The sequence below is a fragment of the Neolamprologus multifasciatus genome, chromosome 10 (assembly GCF_963576455.1).
Source record: "Neolamprologus multifasciatus chromosome 10, fNeoMul1.2, whole genome shotgun sequence".
Taxonomy (NCBI): domain Eukaryota; kingdom Metazoa; phylum Chordata; class Actinopteri; order Cichliformes; family Cichlidae; genus Neolamprologus; species Neolamprologus multifasciatus.
Genome location: NC_140448.1, coordinates 24,383,292 through 24,407,147, shown reverse-complemented (window position 1 = coordinate 24,407,147; position 23,856 = coordinate 24,383,292). Strand labels below are relative to the sequence as shown.

At 41.5% G+C, this 23,856-nt stretch overlaps 1 protein-coding gene across 3 annotated transcripts; it reads left to right on the top strand.

Moving 5' to 3' along the window:
* Nucleotides 1–902: 902 nt before the first annotated feature.
* fgfr4 (fibroblast growth factor receptor 4) lies at nucleotides 903–18,814 on the top strand. Of its 3 annotated transcripts, none has more exons than XM_085175147.1 (21): nucleotides 903–1,617; nucleotides 3,580–3,798; nucleotides 6,652–6,839; nucleotides 6,927–7,077; nucleotides 7,222–7,272; nucleotides 7,915–8,187; nucleotides 8,323–8,412; nucleotides 8,494–8,660; nucleotides 8,756–8,879; nucleotides 9,774–9,964; nucleotides 10,090–10,228; nucleotides 10,449–10,642; nucleotides 10,736–10,881; nucleotides 11,260–11,381; nucleotides 11,483–11,593; nucleotides 11,757–11,947; nucleotides 13,473–13,595; nucleotides 14,160–14,230; nucleotides 15,582–15,719; nucleotides 16,033–16,138; nucleotides 16,755–18,814. In XM_085175147.1, exons 2-21 carry the CDS (start codon nucleotides 3,711–3,713, stop codon nucleotides 16,929–16,931), a joined length of 2,841 nt encoding a protein of 946 aa, XP_085031273.1. In that variant the 5' UTR covers nucleotides 903–1,617; nucleotides 3,580–3,710; the 3' UTR covers nucleotides 16,932–18,814. The 3 variants fall into 3 exon arrangements, with proteins under 3 accessions (XP_085031273.1, XP_085031274.1, XP_085031272.1); XM_085175148.1 differs by having other exon boundaries at nucleotides 3,577–3,798; nucleotides 7,918–8,187; XM_085175146.1 differs by having other exon boundaries at nucleotides 3,577–3,798.
* The last annotated feature ends 5,042 nt before the right edge of the window (nucleotides 18,815–23,856 follow it).

The following is a 23,856-nucleotide window of genomic DNA, read 5'->3' as shown; positions in this document are numbered from 1 at the left end:
AATTAACGATTTAATTAGCGTACTTGTGTGATTTATGTTCCCATCTTCTGACTTTGTTGTCATATCAGTTGTTATCTTTATCTCTGCATGAATTCTGATGTCATGCTGATCCTGGAGAAACCCTATTTCTTTGCTGCATGCTAATACTTCACTTTACTTAACAAGTCTGTGAAGGTTCTCAGTAATCCAGGTCATCGTAGTCAAAGGAGATTGCAAAGAAAAGCGTCTGAACTGAAGAAGCCTCTCGGATGAGAGGCGAAACGTCTTCAAGCAACTTGAAGAAGTCCAGATGCTTTTCTTTGCAATCTCCTTTGACTGTACTTCACAAGATTAAAGAGTTGTGGGACCTGTAGTCTAATAACTCTGAGAATTTACCACATGTGTTTTACTAAAATGCATCAAAACTTCCAAATGAGGGGAAACATTAAGACAAAGTGTGACAACCAGATTTTTTTTAAAGCAGGGCCTGCATTTATTTAAATGCCATTGTCTTGTTTTGTGTTGTTTAGCTTTTTTTCATTGAGGCAATTAAACAGGGAGGCAGTTCTCACACATTCACTCACAAAAACGACTTAATTGGTTGTGTCTTCTAAAGGGCAATTAACCCCCAATAAATTATGACACCTTAAAAAAAACTTGTCAGTGGCGTGATTTATGTGGCTAATTACTGTATGAGAGAAAAATGCTTCTAGCAATTTTAATACCGAATACCGTTAGACTTAGATTTCAACTCTGCAGAGAGGAGAGAGAGGGGGAGAGAGTCTTGGGTTTTATTTGCCAGCTCTTTGGAAGCATGGAGCTGTTTTGTGAGGGGGTGGCAGGGATGTACCCCTCCCCTCTCTCACTCTCTCTCTCTCTTATCCTCTCCCCTCCTCTCTCCTCCTCCTGCTCCCCTGGCCGCTCTCAGACCATTGTTGTTGTGACTGCCGTCCAGAGAGCAGCAGGGTGCTGTAGGAGGGCTGGTGTGCGAAGGACGCAGTCGCTCGCTCCTCTCTCTCTCAGCAGTTGAACGAAACAGGACTGTGGAGGGAGGCTGAGCCCCACATTTGATCAGCAGAGCTTATTGGGATAAACACACTGAGCAGTGGAACTTGAAGAAGCGCTGCGTAAAGACGCGCGTATCCAAAACGGTGTTGCAGTGTAACCAAGAAGGGACTCTGAACTACGGGGCAAGGTTTTTTTTTTGTTTGTGTTTTTTTTTTTTTGTACCCGTCTCTATAAATCGGATCATTTTCAGCATTTTCATACAACTCTTACTCGTAAGTTCCTCGCTCCCTGACTGTTTTCCTTTATCTCCGTGGATTTAGCCTTCTGAGCGGCAGCCTGCAGTGGACTTTGCCCCGGGGATCGCAACGCTTTCCCCCGGGTCACTGGAAGAGCCCGACAGCTGTCGTTCGTGTAACAGACCACTGTTTTTTGATGGATTTAAGGCTCAGCTTCGATTTTAGTCGGATACACATAAGCTGAAACACGCTCACAGACTGATTTTTGGGAAGGATACACCGGGAAAAGTGGCTCTCCAAATGAGGATTTCAATATTCGCTCGGATCAACCGGGACAAGGAGTGATTTCCACACCGGTGCCAATCATCACTGCGAGGACAGACCCAAAGCAAAGGTGGGTGAAAACAGACAGAGACAGCTGGAGCTTCTTTGAGTTTCATTCATTTTTGTCCTATCAGCAGGCACGACCGGGGGCTAGATTACCAGAGAGTTATAGATCATATAATGCCACCATCCATCATGAAAAAAACCGAATAGGATTGATAAAACACAGTGTAATTTCACCCACCAACGAGTTAATTTTAAGTTAATCGGGGGGTTTAGGGACGAAAGATTTATAATTTTATACGTGTTTCCCAATGAAAGCAAAACAGATCAATTAGTAGACTCTGAACTTTCCACTTGTCAGGAGAAAAGATTGTTTATATCGCGCAAAGCGGAGTTTGAACTTCATCAGACCACAAGTGACATTAACGCGTGAAAGAAAGATTGATCATCCTTTTTTAACATTTAATTAAAGTATTCTTCAGGAATATTATCTAAACACTATCAGCTCCTTTATTCTGCAGATCAAAGTTTTTGACTGGGGGGGGGGGGGGCGGGGGCTCACGTGCGGGCTCCAAAATTACAAACTTCTAGGTTTAACTGTGAAACAAACAACGATTCTCATTCGTCGGTTCTTGAGTTGATTGTAAACTACACGCACGGTGTGACACTAATACAGCTCTTGGGTGCTTTATTGAGCGTGGATTATGGTACTGAAATATAAAAGTACAATACAGCAGAAGTGTTTTGGCTCCAGCTGAATACGGGAAGGCTGCGTGCCAGCGGAATTAGCAGCAGCAGGAGAAAAATGTTTTCGAGTCCTTAATTGAGAAAGAATACGTTTCATTCAGCAAGCTGGTTCTTTAAACAGTGTGTATGTGTTCGTGCGTGCGTGTCTGTGCGTGTGTGTGTGGGCGCTGCCTGCCTACATGGAGCGCACGCACCAGGATCTGGCGCCTGTGCTCAGTTGGCTGTGCTTGCAGCAGAAAAAAGAAAACCAGTGTATTATTCCTTTAGCGTTCCTACAGACTGTCAGTTTACGGTTTGTCCGCATTCAGATGCTTAGACCGCTTTAATAACCTCTGTACCTCAATATCACTTTCTATACGAGTCAAAATGTTTGAAACAGGTTTATCGAATAAACGTATAACAACATCTGGAGGTAAAACTCACAGCTAACAATACTGTGAAGATTATTTTGACCTGAAAATAGTTGCAATTGTTTATTTGAGTTGAAACTTCAGGTCATAGAATGAAAGTCAATATTATTAATTCATTAGTAATCAGCTTTCTGCCTTTTCTGTTTTCCCCCCATTATTTTTGAGGAGTCGCTGCTTTTCATTGTCTTCTTTAATAGTAAGCTGGATGTCACTGTGGTTCTGGACTGTTTGTTAGATTAAAAAAAACATCTCAAGGCACCATAACATTTTATAGATTCACAGATTAAGTAGGGAAAATACAATGACCAATCATAAAACTGCCTTTGTAGCTGGCCTTGTTACCAGATCTGGGTCTAGGTAAGAACACCAGTGCATTTTAGATTTTGAAAACCCACCACCACCCATTTCACTGTTTTCCTCCTGTCTTTGGGTTTCCACCTCCTGAACCTGAAGTCTCATCAACTTTTAGTCCAATCTTTCTGCTGCTCCTTCAGATTCTGTAGCTTCCTGGCAAGTTTCAAGTGTTTTCCTAGTAAGGGCCCATTATCCCGGGACACACCAAGCACCATCCACTGACAAACAACAGGCAGTAACAGCCCTGCTCCTTATTCATCATGCAGGAGAGCCTGGACAATGTGAGGCATACGAGTGGGACAGATAGCAGGACATCTGGTTAAGAATACAGCTGCTCACAGTCAATACAGGCTCTCTCTTTAACTATTTGGCCTGACAATTGTTTGTGTTTTTGCCATCTGGCTTAAAAGTGAACAGAAAAGTTTGTGTCTTTAGCTGCTCCCCTGCTAGATCTCCTCAGAGAATCAGGTTTCTGATCAGCAGATAACTGTCTGCCATGTGTTTGTTTTTCCCAGCAGGCTCCACGTTTACAGACTTTGGGGGTCTCTGAAGTTGCCAATGCCAGCGAGTGGAGTGTGAGGCCCGGAATAGGCTTCCAGCGTTTAGTTTTCCCTTTTAGCCCACAAAACACACACGTCACCCACAGAAGATGACGCGGGTCTGCTTGTTCTGTATTCTGCTGCTCTGTTTAGTGGTCAGAGTCACGGCCAGAACCACCGATGGCTTAAGAATAAAAGGTAAGTCAGGAAATTCTGCTCTGATATCACACAGTTATTATTAACTTGATCACTTGGGGTTTGTCTTTGCATAAACCTTAGATAAGCATATGGCTGGTGGGGTGGGGGTGGGGGGTTTGATCACAGCCAGATAGCAGGTCTCATTTTTATTCATCTGTTGACTAGGAGTGAAGCTGCTTTAAATTCTTAAAAATATGTTATGTATCTGGAATTGTGTGGACCAGTCCACTTTCCCTCCTTAGAAAGTTTAGCCCAGAGGGAGGCAGGGTGACAGCAAAATGATTACGAGGCGAGAGTCAGAAAGAGCGAAGAAGTCGGAAGCTCTCAGCGTTTGTAAACGGCGCTACCCGATCCGTCCGGGGCCCTGAGGCATGGAAGTGTAAATCTGCCTGGCTGCGTGCCAGCTGTAGAGGATGGGGAGGGGGGTGGCAGGGCCTTCTCACTGATGCTTTATAAACAGAAGCCAATGCAGTGCACCAGGCACTGTTAGTTTAAGGTGCCATTAAAAAGTTTCTACTGAGGTAAGCCACAATCAGTCTTTAATACAGCCAGCTTTCAAAAATGAAACTATTATGTGTGATAATAATTTTATCTTCTGCTGCAAAATAAACTGGCTTAATACTTAAGATTAGAGGACTTTGGGGTGACATTCTTTTTGAGGATGTGTGTAGATTGATGAAGGTCGAGGTGGATGGTTGTCCCTGAGGCACAGAGAACAGAAGCCGTCTCTGTGGCTCCAGTTTGGACTGCAGGGCTGTCGAGGCCAGCCGGGACTTGTTGTTCCGACGACAGTGTGCAGGAGGGGGCTTCAAAAAAAGCCCCTCAAGAGATGTGAGTAAATAGTCAAACAGTTAAAAAAGCAGTTCGATTTTAATAGCATGCACCGGATATCAGGGTTTGTATTTTACATGCATAAATTGTCTGCACCAGTTCATGTACTGGTGCTTTGATTCCTGGTATTGGGGATGTTTGATGGTCACCATAATGTCCAAAGTCAAGAAAAACAGAGCTGTAAAAGCAGCGACTGGCCTTGAAACAGTGACCGGCATTTTCCTAACTTCTGGTATATAATAGAATCTACACCTTCCAAGCTACCAACTTTATTTATTTATCCAAACTAAATCTTGTAGTAGGCTATAAACAAACTTTAACTAAGCTTTTAATAATCACCTGAAACAATTCTGTGGGTATTTTATGTTCAGTTACTAATTTGAAACCCGCTCCGAGCGCATGTCAAATATAATTATATATCTAATGTTGCTAATTCTATGCTGCAGCAAAAGGAAAACTCATTTTCAGTCCAGAGTTTTTTTCTGCTACATCATTAGATTATATAAAAGTCTAAGTTAAGATTTTTGTCTATAAACTCTGCACTTGACTGTAAATCACCAAAAATAAAACACAAGACATAATTTAACCACACATGTCACAGATTAGAGGATGACTGGATGATCAATTTTGTTTAAAAATAAAATGTGTATATATATATATATATATCAAATGTCTATGAAATGGAAATGCAGCAGTCGTTAGCAACATTAATTTTATACATTATAAGAAGTAGCAATAATGCAGCTTTTGTATAGAATAATGCTGAATGCATACTTCCTGTGTAACATGCATGTGTGCCCCCAAACCATTATAGCTTTGTAATTATAAGTGGGAGCTGCAAACTGACAATGTAAATAATTCCAGCAATTTTCCTGGAAAGTTAATTAGAAACTGGATTATTCTGGGAAGTTCTTTAGCCTGCTGGAAGTAAACCTAATTGGATAAAAGTACATATTTGAGGGCTCTGCTGCTGTCTGTTCCTGCATTGGGCCACAAATGCCTCTTCATTGTACCATAGGAGGCTCTGCTGCCAGCCCGGCCGGCTGGCTCGCACCAGCTGAGCGGGTTTGTTTGTGTTGTGTTGTGTTTTGTTTGCCCCCTCGCCTCTGGGTGGCAATTCACACTCTGCTGCGAGTTCATCTCTGGGGCACCGTCGCTGTCTCTGCAAGTTCATTAGCGTGGGTATAGTGTGTGTGCTTCAGCTCTCTGATTTACAGTTTCTTTTTCTAACTCTTTTTTAACTAGATAAAATTGTGGCTTGTTGGGATTTCACGTTTCTGACTCCCTGTAAACAAATGAAGTGTTGAGTTTGTTTGCCTCCAAGGTGTTTCTTTCACCAACTGCCATTTCTCATTTTCCACTCAGAAGGTAGTGACTGTATATTTGTTCCTGAAAGGATTACCTGCGTGTACTCTGGTGTTTGGAAAAAGAGATAGCACTTCACTCCGACAGGGAAACAGATTGCCTTTCACTAAGCGCTCGCAGGAAGCAATCAGACAGAAAATTGCCCTGGAAAATTGCTCGTTCTGAGTGACTGAGCAGAAAGCGAGGTCTCTAGCCAGGGCGCACATATGCTCCAGCAAGTGAGTGGGTGAGTGACCCACTGAATGGATGGCACTGTAGCTGAGGGTGACACCATAGTGGCTGGGTTATCAGGGCACTCTATCACCAGTTCCTGGTAGCATTAAATGTCTGTAGTTGTTTAGGAACATGGTGTGCTTCTGTTGCCGGACCTTTCAGAGGTAAAATGAAACCGCCAGGATGTGTTTTGACAATTTTTGCCTTGTTCACTTGGTTATTGAGACTACGACAACTTGTAGCAGTTTACTGATTCCTTTATTCTGCAAAATAGCTGTACTGTGAAGCCTGAAATAGGTTCAAAATTGAGAGAAAGAGTAAATAAGGAGGCTGTCACTGATCTGAAATATAACAATGAAACAAATCTCAATAACAGTAAAAAGATATGACTGATCATCTGTCTTTTCTGACTTTCTCTCCTCCATCTCCACATTTGGTTTCCAGATCTTCGGGTCACTAGGCCTCTGATAGTTCCAGGTTACCCAGAAAACACCACAGCAGTGGTTGGTGGTCAGGCAAAGTTGATGTGTAAAGTCCACAGACCAGGAAGCACAAAGGTGCAGTGGCTGAAGGTGAATGTCAGCGAACCAGGCCAGAACCAGGGAGGACCCCCTGGCCTCAGGGCTCTGACGGTGAGAACAGATCTGCTAACATCAGCAGTTGTATTGTCCTCTGCACTGTGTTCTCTTCTCATCACTCTAAAATAATCTGTCACGCAGCCCCTGCAGAACATATCATCCAAGGTGAATACTCTCCATCTGTCCAACATCACTTTGGAGGATGCTGGCGAGTACATCTGCATGGCTGAGAACACCCATGCGGGACAGACGGTGCAGGCCATGCAGTCAGCATGGCTGGAGGTCCTGCCTGGTAAGGCAGACTTATCATTATATGAATATATAGGATTTATAGGCATACGATTTTTTTTATGTTGTTTAGATAGAAATGCTTAGTGTCAAGTTTTAACATCCCGCATCTTTACTTTTTTTAAATGACAACTTTTCCCTTTCACAGGGATTATCATTTCCCAAACTGAGGACATGCCCGCTACTAAAATCCCCTCAGGTAACCTCACTCTGGAGCTTTTACACTTTATTAGAGCTTTTTAAAAATAAATAAAATCTATTTGGGTGTGTGAAGTGAAAGTATACATTTACCATACAGTGGTATGTTTGCCAACTGTGAGAGCTCAAAACTTGGCATCCACCTCCACAGATTTTGCTTCTCTTTGGTCTCTTAGATCATTAGTGAGCCTTTACCACCCCTTATATTCACTCTGCGACCGCTGTCACATTGCGACATGTTCATCAGCTTCAATCTCCCTTCCTTCTTGTTTCTTTTCTTTGCTTCTTTTTGAGGGAGTTTGCAGAGCTAGCCAGATCGCTCTCAGTCTCATAACAATTCACAGGGGAACAAAAAGATGAAGAGGGGAAGGGGGAGTGGAGGTGGCTCGGGTCAGTAAGGCCCTGTCTCCATGGCAATGTCATTGTGCTTGTGTGTATGTGGGGACTGGAGATAATGGAGTTTGAGGAGCTGAAGGTCATAACTGAAGGAATAGCGATTAGACTGGGCTCTGTGGTGAGATAATCAGAGCTACAAAAGAAATAAAGAGAAGGAGAAGGAGAGCTCGAAAAGGGTGTTCAGACTGATCATAAAAACTTGAGAAGAGCCTTCAGCACTGCGAGCTAATACCATGCCTGCTTTTAGCAGATGTTCTCGAGGACTTGAGTGAGGACACCACAGAGCATCTCCTGTTAGAGCCAGGCAACGTCCTAAAACTGCGCTGTGACATGAGCACCCGGCCTGGCATGGCTGTAAACTGGTACAAGGAGGGTGCACGCGTTCTGCCCACACCCCGGATCCAGATGCGAGGCGCCATCATGGAAATCACAGACGTAACATATGAAGATTCAGGTGTTTATGTTTGTGTTCTCCGGGGATCCAAAGAGCCTGTGAGGAACTTCACTATCACTGTGGCAGGTAAGAGCACCCACAGTGCAGTTTTGATGCTTTACTGGATTTTTTATATATAAAGTCACTGGTTTTTTAAAAAAGCTTTTAAGTAATGAGGATTAGAGGCTGCCATAAATGGTTTTTGACATGTCTTCGTCTCAGACTCGCTGGGATCTGGGGACGACGATGAGGACAACGACTTGGAGGATTCTTCAGCTGAGATTGAAAATGACCAAGTTTACTTCTACAGAGGTAAAATTGCTGTTTATTTAGCAGCTGCATTTCTTGAATTTTGTGCTATAACGGCTTATTAGCAGTTCTTTGTCTGCGCAGGACCGTATTGGACACATCCCCAGCGTATGGAGAAGAAACTCTATGCTGTTCCTGCAGGAAACACAGTGAAGTTTCGTTGTCCAGCTATGGGTAGCCCCATGCCGAGCATCCGCTGGCTCAAAAATGGACGAGAATTTAGAGGAGAGCATCGCATTGGAGGAATCAAGGTGACGAAAGTTACAGTTTGTCATCTTGTGCGACATAAACAGATTGTGTTTTTATTTGCTCTCTTATTCATATAATTTTGTACTTCCTCTGCCAGCTACGACACCAGCACTGGAGCCTGGTGATGGAAAGTGTTGTGCCCTCAGACAGAGGAAACTATACCTGTGTGGTAGAGAACAAATATGGCTCCATCAGTCACAGCTATGTTCTTGATGTTCTGGGTAAGACATGAAAGATCATGCTTCTCATATTTAATGTTCATATTTAAAAAGTAAAATAAACAAAAAAGCATATCTTGTGACATCTAGAGTGAAGAACACAACCCTTACACGAGTAAGCACTAAACTAAAGCCATAAATAACAGAAAATCTTTATTGGTTGGATTATACAATCTGGCTGAAAAGCATTGGTCAGCACAAAAAAGCAGAATTCCTTCAAATTTAAGGCTCCAGTCTGAGAGAGGAGATAACTGAGCGGGTGAGCAAATGGTGACAGGGGTGCCCAGTGTTGGGCTGCGGCGGGCAGGATGTGGATGGTCAGACTTCCACTCCAGTTTTCTACCTGACTTGTGACAAGAGATCGAGCAGTGCTGCGGTTTGTTTGTTCGTTTGTTCGTTTGTTCGCTGTCTCTCCACCGCAGGGTCAGTTTCCGTCCCTGCTGACGGGGGGAAAAGACTAACGAGGCAGCTAACGAGATCAGAGAGAGAGAGTGACCACAGATCAAAGAGACTAGCGGCAAATAGGCATGCTAATGGAACCAATTTTCATTCCAAAATGACATTTCCTGGTCTTTTGCCAGCATAGAAACATATTGAGGGTGACAATGACAATTGCTGGCTATTTTAAGGAGCTTATTTGCAAAGCATGCATTTTTGTGGGCTTTAAATGACTAAACAAATGAATGTCTTTAAGAGGCAGTCAGGTGATTACCCTTCACCTGCCTAAAACTTCATACATGCTTAACAGATAAATTAAACCTTTGTCTCCATATGCTCTGCTGTTTCTTTGAGATGAGCAAAGGCATTGAGTGGTTTCTCTTGATCTTTGAACAATTTTTCAGTCTGAATCTTTGCTCCCTTTGCTTACCTCTTCCGTGTGATTTCCTCCAAAAACAGAGCGTTCACCCCACAGGCCGATCCTGCAGGCAGGTTTGCCAGCCAACACCACAGCAGTGGTAGGCAGTGACGTCCAGTTCCACTGCAAGGTCTACAGTGACGCCCAACCTCACATTCAGTGGCTCAAGCACATCGAAAGGAACGGCAGACGCTATGGTCCTGACGGGACCCCCTACGTTCAGGTCCTCAAGGTTGGTAATACAACGAGATGCTATCCTTTCACGTTTTGTTAACAGCAACTCCTTTGGTAGCTTACAAACCTGCCTGCTTCCTAGCTCTCTTCATATGTCCCATCGTTGCATTTTGTGTCATGCAGACTGGCAGTCTGAACATGTCCGAGGTGGAGGTCCTCTACCTGTCCAAAGTTACCATGGAGGATGCTGGAGAGTACACCTGTCTGGCTGGAAATTCAATTGGCTATGCCTACCAGTCTGCCTGGCTCTCTGTCATTTCAGGTAAGAACGAAGCAACATAACTATATAAAAAAAAGTCACTCTACACTACTTTGCATGGTCTTTTCAAAATATTTTAGCATTGCTTTGGTCAGCTAATCATTGATATATAGCACTTGCCATCAAATACTCCACAAACCTTCAACTAATCATTTCTTGTTTTGAGTTCCCTCTCCTATTGGATTACATTTTTTTTCTCTAACTTGCCTTCTTGTATTTGCAGAGGAGGAAGCAGCAGATGCTATGGAAACAATGGAGACCAAATATAGCGACATAATTATCTATGCCTGTGGATTCCTGGCTCTGATCATGGCCATTGTCATCGTGGTGTTGTGCCGAATGCAGGTCAACCCCAGAAGGGAGCCATTTGATGCACTCCCAGTGCAGAAGCTTTCCAAGTTCCCTCTTCGCAGACAGGTACGTCTCATAACCTGCTATGACACAATGGATGATCCAACCGCATCTGAAGGCAAACCTCTTAAAACCTGACATCTTTATCTCTTTCTTCAGTACTCAGTGGAGTCCAACTCGTCAGGGAAGTCCAGCGCATCTCTGATGAGGGTGGCTCGCCTGTCTTCCAGCTGTTCACCAATGTTGGCTGGAGTCATGGAGTTCGAGTTGCCCTATGACCCAGACTGGGAGTTCCCCAGGGAGAAGTAAGTCATCTGTCATTATTTATAGAGATGTAGATGATAATCAATCACAAATGCTTTGTATCATTCATATATATATATATATATATATATATATATTTTTTTTTAAATAATCTGAACTGTTAAGTCTCAACAACATTTAAAGCATCTGCTCCTTGCTAAAAGTATTTCTTCACTGAGTTTAGTTTGGCTGCCGGGATCTGTACTCATTTAAACATTGTAGCGCTCGCATCATGTGTGAACCAAAAAAGAAACAAGCCCGCAAGCCATTTTTGGCTCCATCAAACCTATAGTTTTAGAAACCGGAGCTTCAAATTATGGATTTGTACAGTTTTCTTTTGGACATACTTATTTTCACTAAGACTCCCTTTCTCTTTCTAGTCTAACATTGGGTAAACCTCTAGGAGAAGGCTGCTTTGGTCAGGTGGTCAGAGCTGAAGCCTACGGCATCAACAAGGACTGTCCAGAACAAGCCACTACTGTAGCAGTCAAGATGCTCAAAGGTAAGAAAGGAATACTACCAACGAAATAATTCCTGAGATTAACTTGGCAGATCTTCCTTAAAACAGCATGTCAACTAAATAAAACTACATGTCTCTCTCAGATGACGCCACAGACAAAGATCTGGCAGACCTCATCTCAGAGATGGAGTTGATGAAGGTGATGGACAAGCACAAGAACATTATCAACCTGCTGGGAGTCTGTACACAGGATGGTGAGTGTCTAACCTTTATTTTGGATAAGAACCAACACATTTCCTTATTTTCCTCCCAAGTCATTTTGTTATCATTAATCTAATGAAAGTCTGCCTGATTTAGGGATTGTTTCAGCTGTGGTGGTTGCAGCCCTTCATCCTGTTTTTGCTTGCCCCCACCCAGGCCCTCTGTATGTGCTGGTGGAGTATGCTTCCAAAGGAAGTCTGAGGGAGTACCTGCGAGCCCGAAGACCTCCAGGCATGGATTACACCTTTGATGTGACTAAGGTGCCTGAAGAGCAGCTCACCTTTAAAGACCTGCTGTCCTGTGCCTACCAGGTGGCTAGAGGGATGGAGTACCTGGCCTCTAAAAGAGTAAGCTCTCTATAAAGAGTTGAAATGTACTAGAAGTAGCTCATTTCTTTTGTAGTTCTGGATTTTTTCCCCAACTCAGTAATATTTCTACTGGCTGTTTGTTTAGGTTTCTAAAATAAATTGGTTCACCTTAAAGCAGAAACTTTCATGATGCTAACCAGATTAGTATTACAAGTACAGCAACAGTAGGAACGCAAAGTGACGATATGCAAAGATATGCTAATATAGACATATTAGTTAAACAATACAAGCAGTCATAATCTGGGACAAAACAGACTTCCCTCAAAATGTGATTGAGAATCCAGTTTAGCTGTACTGGAACATCTTTTTTTATGAGACAGGGCCAACTGATGTGTATCCATATTGATCCATCAATCCATCTATTTTCCTAACCCCTGATAACCTGGACAGGTTGCCTGTCTATTGGAGTGTGTCTGAATCCCCACAGAGTAATGCAGACATAAAATGAGGGCAGGACTAAACTTCTTTAGGTCTTCAGAGTTATATATGCCCCAAAGAGGCTGTAATATAAGAAATGTGGTTTTGATTGAAAGGATCAGGTTCCTTCATGTAATTCATCGTATTTTGGGACTTGGCCTTCAAATTGATTAGTCTGGTTGAGACTCTGGATGGCAGCACCAGCTGTTCTTCCTCTCTTTGTCCTTCCTGTCGGTTCTACTTTTTCTACCCCCATCCACATGTTTCTGGTCCTTTTAATTTCCCAGCATGCACCATATTTGCGTGCTTCATATCAACACGTCTCCTTGTCTGCCAGTCTCTTTCCCAGACAGGCATTCCTCAGCAGAGAGCTGCTGCAGCTTCAGTCCTGTTTACTCTTCTCCATCCATCTGTCCGTCCCTTCATTGCATGGCTTTGTCCTTTTTAGCGCTGCCATAAATCTGTTAGCAAACAGGCCGGCAGAGCCTTCGTCTGGGTGTAGGCATCAGGTTTCTGGCTATAAGGCCTCCGAAGAATGCAGGAGCCTGAATCTAACCCTCCATTATGGGGAGACCCACAAACCAAGACTGGCTCATTTCGCACGTCCCCACAAATCCCACGTCTATTTCAAATGAAAACCAAAATAAACTTAATGACATCCATTCAATGTGGGCAAACACTGCTTTCTTTTTTCCTCGCAAAGGGTTGTTTTTCTTAAAACTCCAGGATTTCTATATAAAGACATTATATTTTTGCGGACCTCACCAAACTGAGGCACCGTGTGTTGATTTTAGGCTCCCGCGTCTTTTAACTTTTTGGGAAATCTGCAGTCAGTCATTTTTACCTCCCCTACCTCAGCATTTTCAGACAGGGAAATGTCACGCCACAAATCTGAGAGCTTGTCATGCAATGGGTGAAATAAGTCGTACAGTTATCTAAAAATCAAAAGAAACATGCAATATATTTGGAAACTATATATATTGTGTGTGTCTTTTTTTTTTCAATTTTTTTAAAAATCTGTTTATTTAATCTGGAGACTCAACAGCTTGTGTTGGGAATTTTTCATCCCCTTCTTCTCTCTTTGCAGTGCATCCACAGAGATTTGGCAGCCAGGAACGTTCTGGTGACCGAGGACAATGTGATGAAGATTGCTGACTTTGGCCTGGCCAGAGGAGTCCACCAGATTGACTACTACAAGAAAACCACCAATGTGAGTAACATTTCTAAGGAGCATTTGTTTTAGGAATTTGCGCCTCTAACACCTGGACTGGGGTGCAGCTAAGCTGTCGTTATTCTTTTAATTTTTCCAGCATAGCTAGCTAAAATATTGACATCCCAAATCAAGTTTCAAAGGAAAAATACTATTTTTTAAGTGCTTTGATCTAATGTCTTTTTGCTCAGAAATACTATAGCAGTATTGTTAGTAATCAGTTTGTACAACCCTTTCCCGTTCTGTCAATGCATAATAAATGTGTAAAGGTTAAAATATAGGTACATATATATCTGCGGCTGCTTATAAACCTATCTGCCCCTTAGTCATTTTATTACTGACTGGTTTTCTTTACAGTTTTAATACTCCTGAAACCAGATGGTTGATGTTTTCCTCTGACTGGCAGCAGGCTTAATGGGACTTAATTAGAAAAGAGTCGATGAAGAGCGAGTAGGGGAAAGATTATATGGGAGACATGCAAGAGCATGGCGCAACTAACTAGGATGAGATTCTGGTTAAATTTGGGTACTGAGAGGCTCTAATGTGTTCGTGTCTGCTCTTCAGGGACGACTACCAGTGAAGTGGATGGCACCAGAAGCTTTGTTTGACAGAGTCTACACTCACCAGAGTGATGTGTAAGTTCAACTCATCACAGTAAAATCTCAAAAATATCAGTGTTATACCTTCCTTCTCACATCTTGTCTAAACTTGTACTCAAACTCCTTGAAAACTTTTCTCCGTAAGGCTAACGAGTGATATCCAATGTTTTTACAGCAACATCAAGAAAACCTTTCATTTTCAAATGTGTTCAGTTAAAATCATTTTAGATCTGGACAACTAAATGGTAAATGGTAAATGGCTTGTATTTGTATAGCGCTTTACTTAGTCTCTATGGATCCCAAAGTACTTTACACTGCATTCAGTCATCCACCCTTTCACACATTGGTGATGGCAAGCTACATTGTAGCCACAGCCGCCCTGGGGCGCACTGACAGAGGCGAGGCTGCGGGACACTGGCGCCACCGGGCCGTCTGACCACCACCAGTAGGCAACGGGTGAAGTGTCTTGCCCAAGGACACAAACTGCCAACTCTTGAGCCACGATCGCCCACGACTACATGTTTCTTAGTTGTAGTTAGATAATTTTCTTTTTAATTATTAAAGTTTTAGCTTATTATTTATATGCCACTTTTAGCTGCTACTTTATTTATGATCTATAAGCAACCAATTTCACTGTATTCACTGTTAGTTTAAAAATGTTGTTTGTACCTTTAGTCAGACATTTCAACTGTTCATCTTTAAATATGTATTTTTAGCTAGTAATGTCACTGCTAGCAAAAATGTTAACTAAAGAATTTTTTTTATTTAAAAATGTAGTTAGCTACTGTGTCTTCACAGTTTATCATTATCTCTAGCTTTAGTGAGCTGTTTCAACTGCTTTTTTCTACTTTTAACTCCTCAGCATTATAGTGAGCCCACGGTATAGTGGCTAACCTGTTCACTTTACCTATGAAAGATCTCTACCTTGACTCTGGGAGTAGGCACAAACTGGGCCTTTAGCAATTATTTTCCCAGCAACTGCCATCAACCTCCAACCTCTAAGTATGTATGGCTGGGGCTTTATTCACTTGATCCTATATTGTCACCATAGCTGTCACACTTCACACATGTGGTTACTGCTCACGTGTCTGCAGAACCTCAATACCCCTATTGCCTATACCAAGCCTGGATAAATTGGAGGGTTGTTTCAAAAAGGAATCTGGCATCAAATCTGTACCAAACAAAATGCGAAGATCCATCTGTGGTGACCCCTTGGGAAATAAGGGAGAAGCCAAAACTAAATATATATTTAACTCTTCAGATGAGCCCAGTTGTTTAATAGTGGAGTTAATCTTTCTACTTATCCCTTGGTTGCTGCTGAACAAATCCAGTTGAGAATAATTGCTTCATACTAAAGAAATCACCGATGCTACCTTTCTGTGTTCAGGTGGTCATTTGGTGTATTGATGTGGGAAATATTCACACTGGGCGGTTCACCGTACCCTGGTATCCCTGTTGAGGAACTCTTTAAGCTGCTGAAGGAAGGACATCGCATGGACAAACCATCAAACTGCACACACGAACTGTAAGCAAGCCCTCTTTTCTTTTTAAGCTTTACTCTCGACTGTTAGCAGATATGCCTATCTATGCTAAGACACATTGTAGCAGACAAGTAAAGAGCAGTAAATAAACTGGATCCACTAAAGCTACCACCAGTAACTACTGTGTTTACTTGTGTGGATTGAAAAGATTTTAAATGGCTTTTTGGGACAAAAAACAACATATCTTTAGCATAGCACATTTTTGTCCACATCTTTTCTAAAGAATGCAGTGGTAACATGTGCCCTATGGTAAATTATGTGGATTTTTAAACAATCCGTATATTTTTTTTCCTGCAGCTATATGATGATGCGTGAATGCTGGCATGCTGTTCCCACCCAGAGACCAACCTTCAAACAGTTGGTTGAGGAACTGGACAGGGTGCTCCTGTCCATTTCTGACGAGGTAGGTTTCAAACATATATACCACCATCTATCCACCTGTAAATGTTCCTGTGTTATGTGTAAGTCTACTGTTGTTCAATTTTTCCTTCTGTTCACTTTATAAAACTCACGGTAGTCCTATAGGTTTCAGACTCATTCACAAACACACAGTAACGTCTGCAACCATAAAGATGTGCGCACACATTTTCATTGACACCAACAATCTGCAGCCCAGATGTTCAGCATGCAGACTGCTTGAGCTGAGCAGATTTCTGATCCTATAAACTCAAAGCAATAAACACAAAATCAAACAGTGTTTGGCTGCTGAAATTGCAGCACTTTTTGTTATTCCTTTGCAGATGTGCCAGAAGTTAACATGTTTGATTTGTTTGCTTTTAGGTGTTCATGAGCTTAGATACATTCATAACAATCTTTAAAGCAACCAATCCAAAACCAGTCTGTGCTGACCTGGTGGTCCAAAACTATGATGGCAACAACTCTCCAAAATGTGTTCAATAGCAGAGTGATAGCCAGTCAAGTTCAATCTGTATTGATTTTTACTGAAAAATTTCAAAAACATTTAATTGTGCATTTCTCTAGAATTTCTTCTTATTAATTCAACTTCCTCATCCCCTCAGTACTTGGATCTGTCAACGCCTTTTGAACAATACTCTCCTTCATGCGAGGACACATCCAGCTCCTGCTCCTCTGACAACGACTCAGTTTTTACCCATGATGCCTTATCCACCGACCCCTGCCTCTTGGGCTACCAGGACGTGCACTCTCGGATGAACACGAAGACGGCTCTTCGATAGGCGCACGAACACCACATGCGTACAAACACAACACTACAGTTGGGAAACAATACTTTGGGCTTTTGAATGAAGTAACATTCTCTGGCTTCCAAACTGAAGGACTTCTGCTCCTTTCTAAAGGTAAATTAAAGATTTATTCATGCGATGTTGTTCATTGGACCTCCACTATGGCATCCGACAAAGCCCTGGAATATAGATAGCATTTGTAAACACACGTACACACACAAATACACGCACAGCCACACACATCTGCACATGGAGCACCAAGGGCACTACGCTTGACACCAAGGTGGAGTTTTGAAGTGTTACATCATGGACAGAAGAAAGGAGGACAAACCAATCACGGTACTTTGGACTATCAGTTGTGGAACAGTGCCCAAGAACAGTTTTAGCTTTGGAGGCATAAAACTCAACAGAAGTGACCCTGGTACTTGAAATGCCTTTAAGTGCTTTCTCTCTTTTAAGACAGCAGACAAAGATCTCCTCCACAAACTCGACCCACAACCAGGGCTGGAAAACCTCGGTCATAAAGACATTTTGACAAAAACAAACAAACAAAAGATTTATTTTGCTATGATAGAAGATAAGAAACTGATTGTTAAATATAAATCTGTTTATATAAGATTATATTACTTTTGTGTTGCTTATTTAAGGAGAAAACAGTCTTAAATCTCAGGATCTCTCATGCTAAGAAGTTGCTGTAGTGGCAGCAAAGTGCCTGAATCGATGATTTCCTGTGAATATATTAGAATATTAAACTATTGTTATGTACATATCAACAACAGAAAGACAATTGCCTTTTATAAATTATTCTGAATGACACAACAAGTGAAGGCTATTGGGGGCAAAAGAAGAGAGGAATTTAATCAAGTGCCAAACCTGTCATGTCGTGGGGTATTGTGTTCGGATTTCTTTCCAAAATACCAGCTTATTCATATTTATCTCCAACAGCATCCCTAAATCTAAAAAAGCAGATCTTATTTTGAATTATGACTGATTGACTGAGACATGAAAAATCCATTAACAATTAAAGCCTTAAGTGCTTTTGTGGCAAGATAGCTTGGGCCTTTAAGCATGACCTCAGCTTGGGAAATTTGGGAACAAAGTCCGCCCCCCCTCCCACAATTTTTCTTTTTGTTTTTAATCTCAAGTCGAAGACAAGGTTCAAAACCACAAGAAGACAGTTGAGATAAGTTTTGAACGTGTCTCAAAGAAGCAGCGGTTGCGAGTGTGGCTTGTTTACTCATACAAGCTACCACATGACCTTTGAGGCGACATTACGTGGTGCTCCTTTAACAACAGCTCTACTCTTACATGGATGCTCCGTGAGGGACAGTGTGTCCAGGGTGGGACTCGTTCTGAAAGGAGCACTGATGATTTTAGCATGAGGACTCTGTTGGGAGCTGGCCCAAGCCCAGTGTCACTGCTGAGAAGCACGGGGAGGGTGGGGGACACTGAATGTGAAAGCCTGTGTGATTGATTTCAAATAGGGGAGGAGGGGGAGGGACACCTATTGTCTCCGCGTAACCCTTCACCCAGCCAGATCTGTTGGCAATAGGTCCTCAGGTCCGCAGCCTGGCTGGACAATGAAAGCTTTGCAAGCTTAATGGGTGTGACTACAGACCAGAGGGAGTTTGGGGGGTGGTGTTGTGGGCATAGCTTGGGCTTGTGTGCAAATGAAGAGGCTCTTATTATGGTAATATCACCTCTTCTCTCCCTATCTTTATCCACAAAGCCTCCATCTTTTAAATTACAAATCTTAATTCAGATTTGCAGCCCCACCACTGCCACCAGGACCAGCTGTAGACAATTCCCCTGTGGGCTAAAATGCCAACTGATTCTCAACCCGCCTCCTGGAGCTGACTGCAGACAAAACTAAACAATATTTGCATCGCCAGCCCAAAACCTTCATATCTTTAATATGTTCAAATAGAAAAAGGAGGGTTTTACTTAAAGATGCTGTAAATTCATCAATCATTTTATTGTCTTTGAAGAAAAACAACCATCTTGTCAACAAAGGATTCACGTATGGCCTCTTCTCATGTTAAGCTATCGCTCAGCTTCTGCGTCATTTTGAAAAGACGTTTTATCCACAAAGTGTTCAAAAAGCATTGCTATTTTTACATTCCTGTTACCTGCTCTTCTCTCAAATACCAATTGTAAACAATCATGGCATTCTTAAACATTTCCTCAAGAGAATTATTTTAGAAATATCTAATTTATTTGTTTATTGTTTTGTTTTTATATGAAATAAAGTATAATTTAAAATAAAGCAGCTCTGTGTGCTCGTTTCTTTATTTAACTTTAAAGAACTCCATTAAGGATTTTAGGTTTGACACTCCCATCACTTTCCTTTGGTGAAAAAGGAGGTTATCCCAGCTGACATCAGGGTGAAGGCAGGTATTATCCCAGACAGTATACCGGTGTATCACAGGGCTAAAGAGAAAGACAACCGAACAGCCTCACATTCACACCTGCTACCAGTTTGGATCTAAAAGACATGTCTTTGGACAGTGGAGGAAATCCATGCAATAACAGGAACTATATACAGAAAGGAAATTCAAACTATACCTAAACCTCATTTTATCGGTTTAGACTGATTAATGTTAAAAACAAAACCAGAAATGCTGAAAACCAGAGTGTTTCGGAGGATAATTGGTCGAGCAAAGGAAGGCTGACCCATGCTCTGATGAGTTTGTTTCCATTCTTGTGATAGCTGTGCAGCGCTTTCTCTGTAGCATGCGCCATAGCACCAAGACACACCCTTAAAATCCATGCATTACACTCACTCATTCCTAACGTTGCTGATTCCCACATCTCATTTTAGGAAGAACTTTAATTGTAATAAATTACATTTAAGTAAAGGCCCCTTTGGTGTGACAAACTGGATCTTATATGGGATTTAGTGATTTAGTCTGACCATTTTAATCCTATTACCCCACAGCTTAATCACTGGTATGTTTGGTATTTAGCACTGTGCTTAAGATGTTTGAGTATTAAGAAATGGTTTAGTTCTTTGATTTAGAGTTGGAGATGATTTCAGGGAAGAGGGAACATTTGTCCCCGCTTTAAGTTGCAGATGTATTTTGTTGTCTCATACCAGGCCTTTAGATGTGTCTAAATACTCCACAACAAAATGCAGAGACACTGGTTAATAAAGACAGAATCCTGCACATGAAGGGATTGTGAGGTTCAAGAAAAACCTCTGCAGAAGAGACACCTTCATACCAGACTGAAGTATGTGAGGAACAACCTGGAAAAAGATTATGAATACTGGAAGTGTGTCCTTTGGAAAGATGAGACAAAATTAGGGATCTTTGGTGTCAGAGACGCTGCTTATGTTTGGAGAAAGAAGCCAGAGGCGTATAAAGAACATTGTCCCCAGAGTGAAACACAGTGATGGGACTATTATGCTGTGGGAATGCCTCAGGGCATCTGAAACCATGAATATCGTCAAGGTGGAATGAATCAAGAAAACTTCAAACAGTCACTGTAAAACTGGGTCTGGGTCATCACTTTGACTCACAACATCATAGAGACCCAAAATATGTCAGTATTAACCATTGCATTACATAAATTCTTTAAAAAACACGTTTTTCACTCGTCTTGTGCAGTGCGTTAATAATGTTGAACATTCAGAATCATAAAATTCATTCATTTGTAAAAATTATTTTCTTTTTAAGACTTTCTGCATTTGCTTTAAAGTTACATTTTTTCCTACAGTTTGATACAAATTTGTCTCTTTATCCTCATATCCTTTTGGTTCTGATGAAGGCTGTACTTGTTATATGAAAACCCAAAGTGCTTGGTTTTACTGATGTCACTGCATTCCTGGGTGAAAGAAATAAACTCGTTACGTTTATTAGTTCAGACTAAATCAAGATCCTTGATATGAAAGTAGAACTTTCCACTAAATCCCCATATGAATTTGTGCAATTTGTTGCAAACTTGAAAGGGGTAAGAGTGTCTTGATCTCATCATTGTAGGAGTTGGCGATTCTCATTAAACTAAAAAATAAAGTAATAACTTTGACAAAAAAATTGGGTGTGGAATATGCTATAGACACTGAGAAAAGCAAAAATGACAGCAAATTGAAACAAATGTGAGAAAGATGAAAGACAGAGACGGGAACATAGACGGCGAGACAGAAGAATGAAGAGATGGAGGTTAAAGGTTAAGAGGAGGGAGGCGAGGGCAGCGGTGATCCCATCCAGCCACGGCTTTTGAAGTGTGCATGTGTGTGTGTGTGTGATTCCTGTGTCTGTGAGTGTGAACATGATTATGTGTCAGTGTGTGCGATATCTGCTGTGTACACTGTGTGTGGTCCGTACATGTATGCAGTCGTGTTTGTGCGTCTTATCTCCTGTGTACAATAAATCGTGATCGCCCGTTGAGTCTCTCGTAATCTCTGAGCTCCATTCCTGCTCCGGCTGATAAAGGTCTCAGTCTGCAGGATAAACGTCTCTGGCTGAAGGGCTGTTATCCATGTGTGATATTAGTTGTGAAGAGAATTTGGTTTTCATGTGTGTTTTTGAAGCAAAAAACAAGAAAATAGCAAATTTTCTGTGTTGAGGGTCTGGTGTGCTATGTACCACCTATATATTTATATATATAAATATAATACTAGCATATAAAATATTAAAAAATAAAGCATAAAGTGTCTTTAGACAGCAACTATTAATTTGTTTGCTCTGTTATGAGCAAGGAGGCATTATTTCACAATTCTTTTCACTTCTAGTGGATCTCCTTGGTTTGAAGGACCTTCACAGGACAAACCTAAATAATGTTTAGATCCTTGTTCCACAAATGTCCTCCAAAGCTGGTAGTACTTTGTGAAGGTTCAGAGTCTTTAGGGGTTTCATTTCCTCCACTGAACACATCTGATTTGAAGGCTTATTGCTAGCATTTAAACATATATCCAACTACAGATGCATTATTTTGCTTGTTTGTGGCTGGTTCACAAGAACAAAGTCAAGCTTTGTTTAGTATATTTCCGAAGACAACAGTCATTGGGAATTTGTTAGTGGAAATTATTTTTGGAAGATGTCATCTTCAGGTCCTCTAGCTGTTAAAAGGAGATGAATTAGAATTTTTTTTCAATTCAATGGATCTCCTCCATGCCTGCTTCATGCCCTGGGGGACAGGGCTATGGCTCTCTACATCCTCTTGCAGACCATTACATGGGGAAACCATTTGAATACAAGCGCGCCGATCCACACAGGTGTGCACACGGGTGTTCACTGTTCGTAGACTTAAATCACACCTTTCTTGGCTGCTACTTCAAAGCACATTGTGCGCTGTCTGTCCTGCGTGCTGCACAACAACATTCAATATTTAGTATTTACTGCTGTTTACACTTAGCTAGATTAATGCGATGGTGTTGTGTTTAGTATGTTGCTTTGGTTTTTTTTTTGCTTGTTTTCTATTCTTTTTCTCTCAACAGGTGATCCCGGAGATATTTTTTTCCCCCTTTTCTCACTGTCCCTCTCCCCTTCTGTTTTTCTTTTCCTTCCTCTTTCTTTCTCCCTTTCCTATCCCTCACTCATGTCTGTCCCGTCTGTAACAACTGAAAATAAAATAAAATAAATAATTAAAACAAAGGTCGATCAAATGGACCACGACGGCAATGCCATGATGATCCATTTGGCAAAATAAATCCATTGGGTATCCTTGTTGGTCTTCAGACAACAATTCTGACGGCTAAAGAACCAAATGGGACAGGCAAAAAAAAAAAAGAAAAAAATATTTTTTTTCCAACCAGGAGACATATTTTGGGAGCTTGCTTTGTGCTTTTTCACTTGCTGGTTAGGTTCAGGCATCTAAAGTGCTTGGTTCGGGTTCAGAAAACATTGTGGTTTAGATTCACATACACCCCTTTACCACGTAAGAATACCCAGTCCATTTAAATGCAACACTAAGGGATCATAAAAGAGTGTCTTTATGTAATGACTTGGAATTTACACCCATTTCACCATTGCTGCGCTCTGTGAGCCTGGCGCCAGTGCCGGCGAGCGCTTGTGTATGAATCTCTGAGACAAATGAACAAGAAAATTTAGGCTGCAAAAAAGTTCCTGAAACTAAAGCAGCAGTAGCACCTCAGACATGTGAACCAATAACAATGAATTATGCTTCTTTTCAGCTGTAGTGACATTTCCATGAAGGTGCAGGTCAAGTTACCATACAGTGGCTTGCAAAAGTATTCGGCCCCCTTGAACTTTTCATTCCACTTCTCACGTATACACCACTTTGTATTGGTCTTTCATGTGGAATTCCAATAAAATTGATTCATGTTTGTGGCTGTAATGTGACAAAATGTGGAAAAGTTCAAGGGGGCCAAATACACTGTGGTGTAAGGTTTATCTACATCATAGTATTAACATATAAAATTCATCCACTGTAAGTAGCACTATTGCATCAATGTGTTGCTTTGCTGGAGGAAACAGTGGATGAGTCAGAATTGCATTATAGTAGAAAATGCGGGGAAGCTCATCCTCTTTGTAGCTAATGACACATTTTTATCTTCTAAAAAGAAATTAATACAGCTGAGGCCTTTTAGAGCATCTCATCAGATTTATCATCACACAGGCCTGAGACCTGCAGAAAGTGCATGTTAAATGTTACAGTTACAGTTTAGCAGCTTGCTTGATATGACCGCACAAATGCACAAAGGCACAAAGGCACAATTAGCTCTATTTCTTTGTCACAATATTAGGGACAAAGATGAACTCCAAACATGATGTAAATGTGTACCAAGCAAGTACATTTGATTTGACCAGACTGCATTAAATTTAACATTTTGTGCAACAAAATGACAATTTTTTTTACATGCAATCAAATTTCTCAGTCAGTCAGCATTTCAGGCTTTCTGGGTGTGTTAAGGACTTCTTGAATCATGTTCCTACATTAATATCTTCAATGTGACACG

Excerpts from the sequence above, each read along its gene's own strand:
- fgfr4 (XM_085175147.1), top strand. The coding sequence starts at position 3,711 with ATGACGCGGGTCTGCTTGTTCTGTATTCTGCTGCTCTGTTTAGTGGTC. Across the intron at positions 8,188-8,322 it reads CTTCACTATCACTGTGGCAG|ACTCGCTGGGATCTGGGGAC; the intron begins GTAAGAGCACCC and ends TCTTCGTCTCAG. Across the intron at positions 11,594-11,756 it reads GGGAGTCTGTACACAGGATG|GCCCTCTGTATGTGCTGGTG; the intron begins GTGAGTGTCTAA and ends GCCCCCACCCAG.